This window comes from Conger conger, chromosome 12 (genome assembly GCF_963514075.1).
Source record: "Conger conger chromosome 12, fConCon1.1, whole genome shotgun sequence".
Taxonomy (NCBI): Eukaryota; Metazoa; Chordata; class Actinopteri; order Anguilliformes; family Congridae; genus Conger; species Conger conger.
The window spans coordinates 28902407-28914767 of NC_083771.1; the positions used below are offsets into that span (position 1 = coordinate 28902407).

The 12361-nt window shown below is 46.2% G+C and overlaps 1 protein-coding gene across 1 annotated transcript; it reads left to right on the forward strand.

Annotated features, from left to right (window-relative positions):
- The first annotated feature begins 3746 nt into the window (after window positions 1-3746).
- On the forward strand, window positions 3747-8874 carry ccn1l1 (cellular communication network factor 1, like 1). Its single transcript, XM_061262120.1, has 5 exons — window positions 3747-3958; window positions 5660-5873; window positions 6657-6992; window positions 7620-7822; window positions 8563-8874. The coding sequence occupies exons 1-5, from the start codon at window positions 3911-3913 to the stop codon at window positions 8872-8874; spliced, it is 1113 nt and encodes a 370-aa protein (XP_061118104.1). The 5' UTR covers window positions 3747-3910.
- Window positions 8875-12361: the final 3487 nt, after the last annotated feature.

Below are 12361 nucleotides of genomic sequence, written 5' to 3' on the forward strand. Positions count from 1 at the left end.
TGGCCCCGCCCCCCAATACTGGCTGTTGCCCCGGAAACATGCTGTCTGGACAACTGACAATGGCTGGCATTCGTCCAGCAGTGTGTCTGCCCAGACAGACAACCCCCCCCCCACCAATCCAGCCCCTGCCCCCCACCAATCCACTTTCATTAGTGTGCCATTGGGGTTGAGCATGGGGTGGAGGGGCACTTGACTTCCTTTTCAGAGCCTAACACTACCCCCATCATCCTTCCAAAATGGTACCATCCTTCGCCAGCAGTGCACTCTATCTCCAGTTTTATTTTTAAGCAGGGGGAGGTGTTATTTTCTTTGTGATGTTTATGTACAACTCCACATCATTCAGGCATCATTAGTACCCTGGTGTTTGTGTGTGTCTGTTAGACTGTGCGTGAATGTGTGTGTCTGTGTGTGTGTAAGTTTTAGACTGTGTGTTTGTGAGAGTGTGTGTGTATTAGACTGTGTGTGTCAGAGTGTGTGTGTGTGTGTGTGTGTATGTGTTAGACTGTGTGTGTGTGAGTGTGTGTGTTAGACTGTGTGAGTGCGCGTGTGTGTGTGTGTGTGTGTGTGTGTGAATGTGTGTGTGTTAGACTTTGTGTGTGTGTGTGTGTGAGTGTGTGTGTGTGTGTTTGTGAGAGTGTGTGTGTATTAGACTGTGTGTGTGAGTGTGTTAGACTGTGTGTCTGAATGTGTGTGTGTGAGTGTTAGACTGTGTGTGCATGTGTCTGTGTGTTGGACTTTGTGTGTGTGTATGTGTGTGTGTGGGCAAGATTTATACTGTATCTGCATGTGTAAGTGTTAAAGTGTGTGTGTGTGTATGTGTGTGGGTGAGTTTTATACTGTGTCTGCAGCATGTGTGTGTATTTGTGTGTGTTTGTAAATGTGTTTGTAAATGTGTTTAGTAAAGAATAGGAGGGTGACAACAGGTCATGATTAGTAATGGGATAATCTCAGTACTTTTAACCCAGGCGCAACAAAGATGAAAAGGCATACACGATTAACAGAGATCTCAGCACGCCGGGTTTAATCGCAACATCGCTATGAATCCCAGTATCCTGAAGTTTCTCCCATTCATGGCTGAGTGAGATTAAAGAAAACAAACACAACAAAATGTTCTCAGTGCCCTGACACCTGGGTGCAGAAATGAGCGTGCGAACAGGAAGCAGGTACATGTGCTTTCAGACGCACTCTGTTGTGAAACGCAGGAAGTGTAGTTCAGTGCGAATCACTCAGGATTGCGGCGGGGGGGGGGGGGGGGGGGGACTCCAAGCCGTACCCTCCCCCCGCCGCGGCTGACCGCCCGCCTGTCAATCACGCGCCCTCGGACCGGCGGGCCCGGAACATTGCACGCACACGGCACATATCTGCGGCCCTGTGCCGGCGCACTTTCGTAACGCGTCTGGAGAGCGCAGACACAGAGCCCTCTCTGTCCGCGGCCGATCTGCCCGCTGTGGGACCGCTGCAGAGGGAGCTGGTGACAGGACTCCGCCCCGGGCTTTTGTGTTTCTATTTCTCCAGAGCGAGCGGGGTGGATCTGAGAGAGCGGCAGCACTGGGAACTCTGTGACCCCTGCAGATCTCTGTGTTACAAACCAGCCGCTTGGTTCTGTCAAACCAAGGAGTCTAAGAAATTCATGTTTTGTGTTTTTAGAGGAACTACAATGTGTACGCTCACATACACACATATACACAATGGGAATTGCATACCCGCATACACACACATCACGGGACACTCATACGCACCCACCCACACACACACAGGTTTTCACTTAGAGTTATGATGCATTGTGTGTGCAGAGATGCTCTTCTGCATACCACTGTTGTAATGTGTGGTTGTTTGCGTTACTGTCACCTTCCTGTCAGCTTCAACCAGTCTGGCCCTTCTCCTCTGACCTCTCTCATTAAAAATGCATTTTTGCCCACAGAACTGCTGCTCACTGAATATTTTTTGCTTTTCGCACCATTCTCTGCAAATTATGTGTGTGATGAAAATTCCAGGTGATCGTTAGTTTCTGAGATATTCAAACCACGCTGTCAGTCAATATTTAAATATTTGCATTAACAAGCTGGTGTACAGGTCTACCTAATAAAGTGGTCACTGAGTGTATATTATATATAGTATATATCTTATCTGTTCTCATAAGATATTCTCCTGTTTCCAGTGTGGGCCCCAAAAGCCTTATTCACACAGGAATCATTTCCAAAAGGGCATTTTAGATGGCATCGTGAGCCAAGATGCCCTCCAACTCCTGGATTACCTGTATATATTCTCACGACGACCACACCTTTTGCAGACATGGTGACCGATTGTGTGCAGCAGACTGTATACAGGTAGGTTACCTCATCTTCCAACCAACATTCCAGCTCTCTCAATTCACCCATGAAACGTATCCCAAGGACTCTTGCAAAACACTGTGCATTGCACTTCCTGCTCACAAGACAAAATGTTCCAAATGTAAGGGAATGTTCTGTGCATTGAATAAGCCCCAATTTAACAGCAGTTAGCCACACCAGGATTTACCATGCTTTTGGGAATGGGGTACTTAATCATGTGATGTTTGCCATGTGGCTCTCCAGAAGGAAACGTGATGAACAAAACTCCTACTCCCAGCCAAGGACACCCAGGACTGCCACCAAAATTTGTCAACCCTTTAATGATACAGTAATTTACCATAAATACACCATATATTGTCCATGATGCGAACATGAGCATGGCACAACAACTGACAACAGCCATAACAGGATTTTAGAGGTCATGGCAAATGTTAAATCACTGCTATGGGTTAATTTGGTTAAATTAAGATAAACTTTTTAAATATTTCTAATTTCATATTTCATATTTCATATTTCAAAATAACTACCAGCAAATCATAACTGCATACATTATCACATTACTGTCCCAAACTGTAACAACATTGTTGAGCAGTTTCTTTTTTTAAGGTTTGTTTACGTGTTTCTTTTGCCCAATGTATACTGGGATAGGCTCCAGCCCCCCTGCGACCCTGTTCAGGATAAGTGGGCTAAGATAATGGATGGATGGATGGATGGGTTTATGTGTTTCCATTTGTCTTTGTTACATTTTCACTTTAATTTTCTGAGCATAATAAATGCGGGTATTATTTTTTTACTCTATGAATTACTGTTTTATCAATTGATGTCAGAGAATTTGAGCACAGTACGTATGCACATGTGTCTGCTTGACTCTGGGTCTGCTGTATATTCAGTCATTTCCCCATTCACTCTCAGGCTCTACCTTGAGCCAGAGTGCTGTTAATCACCCAACCGTGCTCTCAACCTCCTCTGCTTCTGTCATAAGAAGATTTAAAAGCTCTTCTGAATGATCACAAGTGTATATTTATATATAGATGTCAGATGCAGAAGAATTTAAAGTCGGACTCTCTTGGCTGTTTTGTATCCTACCCTCCAGTGTTTGTGTTACTTCCCCCAGCCCCCCACCCCGGTCCCATCAGTCTCTCTGCGTGTACCCCTGCACCCCCCTCCTCCTTTTGGTCTCAGAGGGGCGGTGATGTCAGAGGGGGGCAGTCTGACAGCCCCTATAAGACTGGGTGCAGGAGGGGGGATTTCTGAATGAAGCCAAACCACAGCCAGTTCCTCAGGAGAGAGCGGAGACAGAGAGAGAGAAAGACCAACACTGCTGTGCTCCTCCACAGACCGACGTGCTACAGACCCACACTGCTGTGCTCCTCCACAGACCGACGTGCTACAGAAACACACGGCGGGACAGACGGACTCCTCTTTGGTTTCGCCCACAAAAAAAGATTTGGGATTCATCCACCAGCTTGTTCTTCATCTGCTGTTATCTGCCAGATAGTTCCCACTGCCACGGAAGGGCTGCTCTTAGTGGTGTTTGAGATCTGCCTCTCTTTCTCTCTGAGGGGGACACGACAAGGGTCATGTTTTCCACTTGTTTTCTGGTTGCCCTCTCCTGCGCTGCCCTGACGGTGAGTTCTTGAGAAAGTGGTGATGCACACATGCCTCCCTTTCTCCTCTCTGCATGTTTGTCTGTCTGTCTGTCTCTTGTCTGTCTGAATTGCCCTTTTATTTCCCTGAAATTGTGTGGCTGAAATAGTGTTCATGCATGTACGCTTCACCCTCTCAGTGTGTTATAACACTTCAGCAATAGATTGTAGGAGCTGGGCTTGTGGCCAGGAGGTCGCGGGTTTTAATCTTTCATCATTGCCGTTTCTTTGTTCTTGAACCCATTACTGCAGGGTGACAGTGGAGTATAATGGTAAAGAACTGGGCTCATAACTCAGCGGCAGTTTTGATTCCCAGGTGAATTCTCTGCCATTGCACCCTTGATCATACAATGAACAAGGTGCTTGCCCTAAATTGTTTAGTTATATTGTATGTCTAGTTGAATAAATGGATACAATGTAAAAATAGTAAGCTGTGTATGTTGTTCTGGATAAGAAGTGAATTAATAATAATAATGAAATGATGTAAGCCACTGTCTGTGGTATTGGCATGTTCTCCTATACGCATACATACTGCTATTCATTACATTATGAGCTGCCTGATGTGTGACCACGCAGACATGGACATGGCACAAGGGTCTCTTTTACGTAGCGGTGTTCCCCTCCGATCAATACAGCTCTTTGGGCTCTGTGAAAAAATGCACGAAAGAAAAATGTTTCTACCCAAGTTGCAGATCTTCCAGCACAGTGATGGCTGTGTGAGTATGGGGAGCCTGAAGCAGCAGTTTGTTTGTTTTGGGTTTTTAATGGCAGTTGAGCCAGCCTTTCAGTTTGTACCATCTCAGGCTCTCTGCATAGGCTTGCACTAACGTTTTCACGTAAATTTTACATTTCTGGTCTCAAAGAACCACTGGTTGCTTCGTGAGTTCTGTGTGTGTGTGTGTGTGTGTATGTGTGTACAGGGCACTTTTGTTGAGCTAGGAACACAGAAGTCTTGTCTACCCCTCAATGTCTATTTAAAATGCACCCTAAAATAGTCAGCATTAAATAAACAGGCTGACTACATTTTCCTGTGGTACAATATATTATATACCTGTGGACTCATATCCTCCTCAAGGTTAGAGGTGTTTATTTTATTTCAGCTTATTTAGTGTACTTGCACCTCTTGTTCATTGGAAGCTCTGCTGACTCAAACAGTAGAGGATATTAGTGTAGGAAGTGGCCTCTCTCAACAGGACTTGCTAGAAAAACAGCCATATGATATGCAGCTAATAGGAAAATTGCTCTTGAGCGGTGGACCTCTCTGTGGTCATATATGGGGCTTTTACCAGTTTGTCTGTTTCTGTTTCTGTCAATCTATAAACGTCATAAAGATCCTCCTGCTCCTCCCTGTCCTTTGCTCTATGATGTCATCATTTGGAGACGTGTGTGTGCATGCACAGCTCTCACACGGCTATTGTGTACAGTACCTACATGTTATTAAACCATGTGTCTGCTTTCTTCCAGGCTTCTGCCCTGCTTCATACTATTAATCCTGTATGAAGAGTGCTTTATAAAGAAAACATTACTATTGTATTATTATTATTATTATTATTATTATTATTATTATTATTATCATTGTTCTGTTATACAGTAGTAGTAGCAGCAGTATAAATATCATTATAACAAATTATCATTGTTTTTACTTCCTCTTCCCTCCCCCCACTTCCTGCTTCCTGCTCCCAGGTGGAGGCTGGTTGTCCGCTGGCATGCTCGTGCCCGGCCATCCCTCCCTCTTGCCCGCTGGGCGTCAGCACCGTGACTGATGGCTGTGGCTGCTGCAAGGTGTGCGCCAGCCAGTTCAACCAGGACTGCAGCCTGACGCAGCCCTGCGACCACATCAAGGGCCTGCGCTGCCACCTAGGGGCCGGAGGAGACCCCGCACGCGGCCTGTGTCGAGGTAACTGCCAACACCTAGGCCAGGGGTCCTCGATGTCGGAGAACTGATGGTTTTCCACCCTCTCTTTACCTGGGAGTCAGGTGTGAAGCCAGTCTTGCCAATCATTGGCACTTATTGTTCAGCTAATTACCTGAGAGAAAAGAAAACCAGGACCGAATTTGGATTCAAGGCCAAGATTCTCGACCTAGGCCATAGATATTCAAATCTGTACTGCTGAGTACTGCTGGTTTTCTAGCTGACTGTTACTAGATTGATTAAGGCTACTGATTGGTCAGATATCTCACATACCTGCGGCCCCAGGTCTAACATGCCCAGATTTGAGGGAAGAATGAAGATCAAGCAGCATTACTGGCCACCAGGGACAGATTTGAATATCCCCCAACTAAGCTGTGCATCAGCAATGAAATACGTTCTCTATCACGACCAGATGGTCAGCTCCTGTATTCCTTTATAACATCTCCACCTTACTTGCCCTGGTTGCTGATGCTATCTACTATACATTATACTTATTATATTATATAGTTCTGAATATTTATTAAGAGGCATACTCATGAAAATAAATAGGATGCATCAAATACGGAGACAGAACTGTCAGTAATGAATATAGCGCTGACCAAATAAGCTGGTTAATCTAAGAAATCTGTATGACTAGATTTAGTCCAACTGCCGTGTTTTTCCCGAAGTTCCAGTAACAAAGTAGATTTAGTATAAAGTGTGAAGCCAGTTTTAAAGTGAAGATCCCTGCATGGCGCTGACAGGGCTGCTCTCTGTCGCCCCCTGCAGCTGAGGAGCAGGGCCGCCCGTGCGAGCTGAACGGGCGGGTGTACCAGCACGGGGAGGACTTCCAGCCGGGCTGCCAGCACCAGTGCTCCTGCATGGACGGGGTGGTGGGCTGTATGCCACTCTGCCCCCACCAGGTGCCCCTGCCCAACTGGCGCTGCGCCAGCCCCCGCCTGGCCCGCCCGCCCGGGGGCTGCTGTGAGCAGTGGTACTGCGACGACCCCAACCACATCAGTGAGGACTCGCCCCCGCCCCGCCCCAACCGACACCCCGACCCCGCCGGCAACGAGCTGCTGCTGGCCCTCAGCCCCCGGAGGACCAGCACCGCCATCCCCCAAGGTAACAATAACCATCATCATCGTCATCATCATCATCATCATCATCATCATCATCATCATCATCATCATAATCATAATCATAATCATAACAATCATCATCATCATCATCATCATCATAATCATAATCATAATCATAATCATAACAATCATAACAATCATAATCATCATCATCATCATAATAATCCTCATAATTATAATCATAATTAGAAGAAGAAGAAGAACCATAATAATCATACTAATAATAATAATAATAATAATAATAATAATAATAATGATAATTGGTCTGTTCCATGATATCAGCTTGAGTTTAAACCTCAGGTTTAAAATCCATAGACCACTGCATTACAGCCAGAACAACTAATCCTTATTTCCCTGTTGGTCTATGGGTTTTCAAGTTTGATTAGCTTGAGGTTTAAACTCCTGCTAAACACGTAGCAATTGATCTCACACCTCATCTTTCGCATGAGGAAACAAGCAGCTGAAAGTACTAGCCTATACCTAAAAAAAAGAAGAAAAAAAAGACAAAAATTACTGAGGGCCAAAATCTTTTAAAAGTCACACCTCTCACCTTGCCTTCTCCCTGCTCTAGTATCTGTCTCTGACAGCCGTCCCTGTGTTTGTTCCACAGATTGGATGTCTCTCTCCGAGTCACATGGCCTGATCACGTCCAAGTGCTTCCCGCAGACCACCGATTGGTCCCCCTGCTCCGCCACCTGCGGGATGGGCGTGTCCAGCCGGGTGACCAATAGCAACGCAGACTGCCGGCTGGTCAGGGAGACCAGGCTGTGCCAAATCCGGCAGTGTGACCTCGCCCTGGCCCCGCCCCTCAGGGTAAGATGCCAGAATCTCGTGTCCTGATCTCGTGGCTCCAGCCATTTCCCATGAGTCTACAGACGCCACCCATTAGACGCCCCATGGTTCTAACATTAATAGCTCCATCTCTCTTCTGCTGAAGCTGAAAGATTTTTTGGTCTTCTGAAAATCTTTCAAGGGGTCTGACCACATAAAGCACTGTGGCAATAGACAATGGTGACAGTAATGGTGATGGTAATGGCAATAAATGGTAAATGGACAGCATTTATGTAGGGTTTTTATCCAGATTGAAGCCTCTCATTCACCCATTCACATGCACAGTCACACACCAATGGTCACTGGCTGCCATGCAAGGCACCAACCAGCTCATCGGGAGCAATTTGGGGTTAGGTGTCCTGCTCAAGGACGGGGGATTGAAATGGCAACCTCCGACTGTCAGACGACCGCTCTTACCTCCTCCTTAGCTAATGTCGCTCACAGTACAGTTCATATGTACTGTAGTATAGCAGCAGAAACTCCTATAACCTTAGTTAATCTTCCATAGTTAAGAAGCAACAGAAGAAGCTGAGAGGCTGAGTATCTGTTCTAAGCCGTAACTTTTTCTCTCTCCTCCCTCTCGCTCTCTCCCTCTTTCTCTCTATCTCTCCCCTCCCTCTCTCCCTTCCCTCTCTCCCTCCCTCCCTCTCTCCCTCTCTCTCTCCCTCCCTCCCTCTCTCCCTCTCTCTCTCTCCCTCCCTCCCTCTCTCTCTCTCTCTCAGAAAGGGAAGAGGTGTCAGCGGACGGTGAGGCCCGAGAGGCCGGTGCGGGTCCATTTTGCGGGCTGCTCCACGGCTCGGCGGTACCGGCCGCGCTCGTGCGGGTCCTGCTCGGACGGGCGGTGCTGCTCGCCGTCTGCGACCCGCACCGTGCGCCTGCGCTTCCACTGCCCCGCCGGCGACAGCTTCGCCCGCAGCGTCATGTGGATCCAGCGCTGCAGCTGCCGCCGTCGCCACGCCGACCGCTGCCACGACGACGGCCCCCAGCCGCCCTCCGCCAGCCCGCACAGCGACATCCACACCTTCCAGCACTGAGTCACCCCAGACTGACTCCTGAACCACCCAGCCACCCTACAGTCTACAGTGCCGTTCAAACCAGCAGGGGGCCCTCTTCAATTGACCTGCCCACCGAACTCCAGCAGGCCTCCATTCCGGCTCCAATGCAAAACTTTCTCTTGCACTTTAGTTTCCCTGCTGTTGTAATGTCAGTTTTCACATTGACCCTGGTTACTCGGATATGCCAGTGCGGGAGAGAAAGTGTGTAAGCACTGATGGCCTCTTCTCTCCCTTCTCTCTTCTGTTCAGAGTACTTTCACATTCATCCATATAAGAAAATGTAAGTGAATATATGTATTTACCGGACTTGTACATTGTACGTTGAACAGGATGTAAATATGTATGTAAGACTGTGTGCGAGTATATGTGTCTGTATGTGTGTGTTTTTGTATGCCTGCATGTATACACATGTACATATGTGTGTTTTTTTTGTACAGACTTCACTTTTTGTGGAGTGACACTTTTTGAGGGTTCACTTCATTTTTTGAGGTGTGTATTAGGTACCGGACAGATAACTGGAACTTTTTAATTTGTAAAAATGTAATTTGTATATTTAAGACTTCTATTTTGTTTAATTAAACTTATTTTTAAACATCCTTTCAGCGTTAATGTCCCGTTTTTATTAACAAAATATTCATATAAAAATATAGATATAGTTTCACAAGTCTGTTTATGTGCGTGCTTTGGTCATTTCACATGATTCTGTTCATTACTCAGTCTGTGATGCATTACTGAGGCCTCACCATGTTTCATGTCCTGTACTCCACAAGTGCTTCATAATTTCACTGCACTGTCAGCAGGCCCCCTGCAGGTGAACAACCGTCACCACCACCAGTCTGGCCAGGTAACAGTCATACATTGGTTCTGTTATGGTCCTCTTTCGTGCGTGTGTACATTTCTGTTGGTTTCTCAAAGCACTTTTAAACTGAAACGTTGCATAAGGCCCCACCAGGCCAGCAGTCACTCCCATACGTGGCCTTTTTAAGTGGACAGAGGGGTGAGGTATTGTGCTCTTGGCTTCTGTCCCGAGTTATGATCCGAGTCCGTTCCCCCATTCAGGTTTGTACAGCTCTTCAGACCCCCACTCCCCCACCTGGCTGAACAGGGCAAACATTGCGGCTAGATCGCAAATTCCACACCGCCCCCCCCCCCCCCCCCCCATACCTCTCCACCCCTCCTCCCCTCTCCACCTCTACCCCTGCGGCTTGCTTAAGCACCCCCACCCCCCAACCCTCGGCAGTCTGGGAAAAAACACTATGGCGTATTCAAGAGCACCAAAACATTGAATGGATGACTGGTTCGCTCCCGTTAACCTCCGTCACGTGCTCTTCCTGCGTGCCCGTGTGAAAGGACAAATTTCCACTGTTTATGCACCCTTTTAAAAGGCACAATTAGGTAGGTATCCCATAAACCTGCTTGCCTGCCCTCCTCACACACATGCACAGCATGGGCACCGCACTGCAGCCAGGGAAGCCTGGGATCAGAATCCGGTCCTCTGGCCTGTTATAAACTCATATCCAAACTCATATCTCATATCATGACTGGATGGATGTGTAGTTACTGTGCTTACCATGACTAGCTACCTGCCACTTTTTAACTCAGAATGCTGTAATCTGGAGACCAGTGTGTCTGGCTTTCCATTTCTGTCAGGACAGGGACTGACCTGAATTGAAATTCAATTCACAAAATTAAAACATTTATCCATAAAAGTTCCTTAAGCACTTAAAAAGAAATGTGAACGCATGAAATTTGACTGAATTTCCCAAGCCTTCTGTGTACACAGTTACACGTGGATAGATGTCTTGAAAAAAAAATGTTTGTTTTGTTGTCTGTGTTGCCACCTAGTTGGTAACGGGACATGACATTTTGGGAACCCTCTTGTTCCAAGGTTGTGTCCAGTTAACATGTGCAAGCAGACTGAAGGTACTTAACTGACCTCAGTGGGTCACAGATGCACTATGAAACACAGACCTTGCTCGATCCTGAACCCCTCCATCTCTGAACAACACCAAACCCAACCATGCACTGCCCTGTCAATGGCAAGTCAGGAGTGGAAAAATATAAATGCAATACCAGAACTTTACAATACCCACGTGAAAATGGTGAATGGTGCTTTAACAAAATAAACCACCCAGACACCCACACTAGAATATACATATAATATATGGATGTGAATATATAAAACAGTCATAAAGGTATAGCAGTCAGAGGGCTTTAAGTTTCAAATTCGAATTTCATTGCTGTCATAAAGAAAACTGACTATATGGATGGGTACATTTCTGAATCTGGCTAGGGCTAGCGCTTAGCCAGAGTATGGTGCCCCCTGGTGTCTCGTTAAAGAACAGTGCACTCCGAGCATGTCTTTTTGTGGTTTCTACAGAGCTTTTGCAGCTTTTTTTAAACAGGGGAGGGTTCATATACAACCGCACACCACTCTACACAAGACCATTTAAAATGTACTGTTTAGGTACTTTAGCTGCCACTTTAGGATTAAGTGAAAGTTAAATAACATTTATCAGAACAGTGTTCACAGAAAACAATGATTTTGGCTCCCTGACTGAGTGGGGAAGGCAGTTCTACCAGAAGGGCAGGAGGGCAGAAAATATTCCAGACTGCAGGGAATTATTCATTATTTTACTTTGTTATTTAGCTCACGCTTTTATCCAAAGCAACTTACAGTTCATTAGACTAAGCAGGAAGAAGAAGGAGGCAGGAAGAAGACGTTTTCAGTTGTGTTTCGCTGACACCAATTTTGTGCAATGATATGTTTGATCCATACAAGGCTATTGCCAATCATTCGTATTTGCTGTGATGACAAAATGTCGTTTTAAAATAATTGCAATGCCGTGTTTTCTCCACGAGATGTCGCTCAATACAATCATTTAGAACTTTGTTGCATGGCACAAAGCGGACTCCAATAATATCACAACAAAAAAAGTTTAATGGAAAAATAAACACTGTGCCTGCTGACATCAAATGGCATACAAATGTGGGTTAGCATTTTCTGGTTTTATTGTGTGTATAGTTTGTAATGCATATAAATCAAGGAGGTTTAATGGGGCCTTAGACAGGACCTTACAATGGTTACTGGACAGCACACAGTAAAAGGTCCAGTGTTAATTCAACTCTACAGAGTAGGCATGTGCGTCTGGTATGTACCAGAGTAGGCCCGTACCCATCCTTTATTGCATATTTATTACGCATCTATTAGACGGGTGGCATGGCTCAGGCAGTAAGAGCAGTCGTCTGGCAGTCGGAGGGTTGCCGGTTCGATCCCGGGCTGTGTCGAAGTGTCCCTGAGCAAGACACCTAACCCCCAAATGCTCCTGACGAGCTGGTAGCCCTGTGTGGCAGCCAACCGCTGTTGGCGTGTGAGTGTGTATGAATGGGTGAAAAAGAAGCATCAATTGTATGGCGCTGTGGATAAAGGTGCTATATAAATTTCAACCATTTACCATTAGATATA

Coding starts and splice junctions, on each gene's coding strand:
- ccn1l1 (XM_061262120.1), top strand. CDS start 3,911: ATGTTTTCCACTTGTTTTCTGGTTGCCCTCTCCTGCGCTGCCCTGACG. Junction 6,993..7,619: donor CAGCACCGCCATCCCCCAAG/GTAACAATAACC, acceptor TTTGTTCCACAG/ATTGGATGTCTCTCTCCGAG. Junction 7,823..8,562: donor CCCTGGCCCCGCCCCTCAGG/GTAAGATGCCAG, acceptor TCTCTCTCTCAG/AAAGGGAAGAGGTGTCAGCG.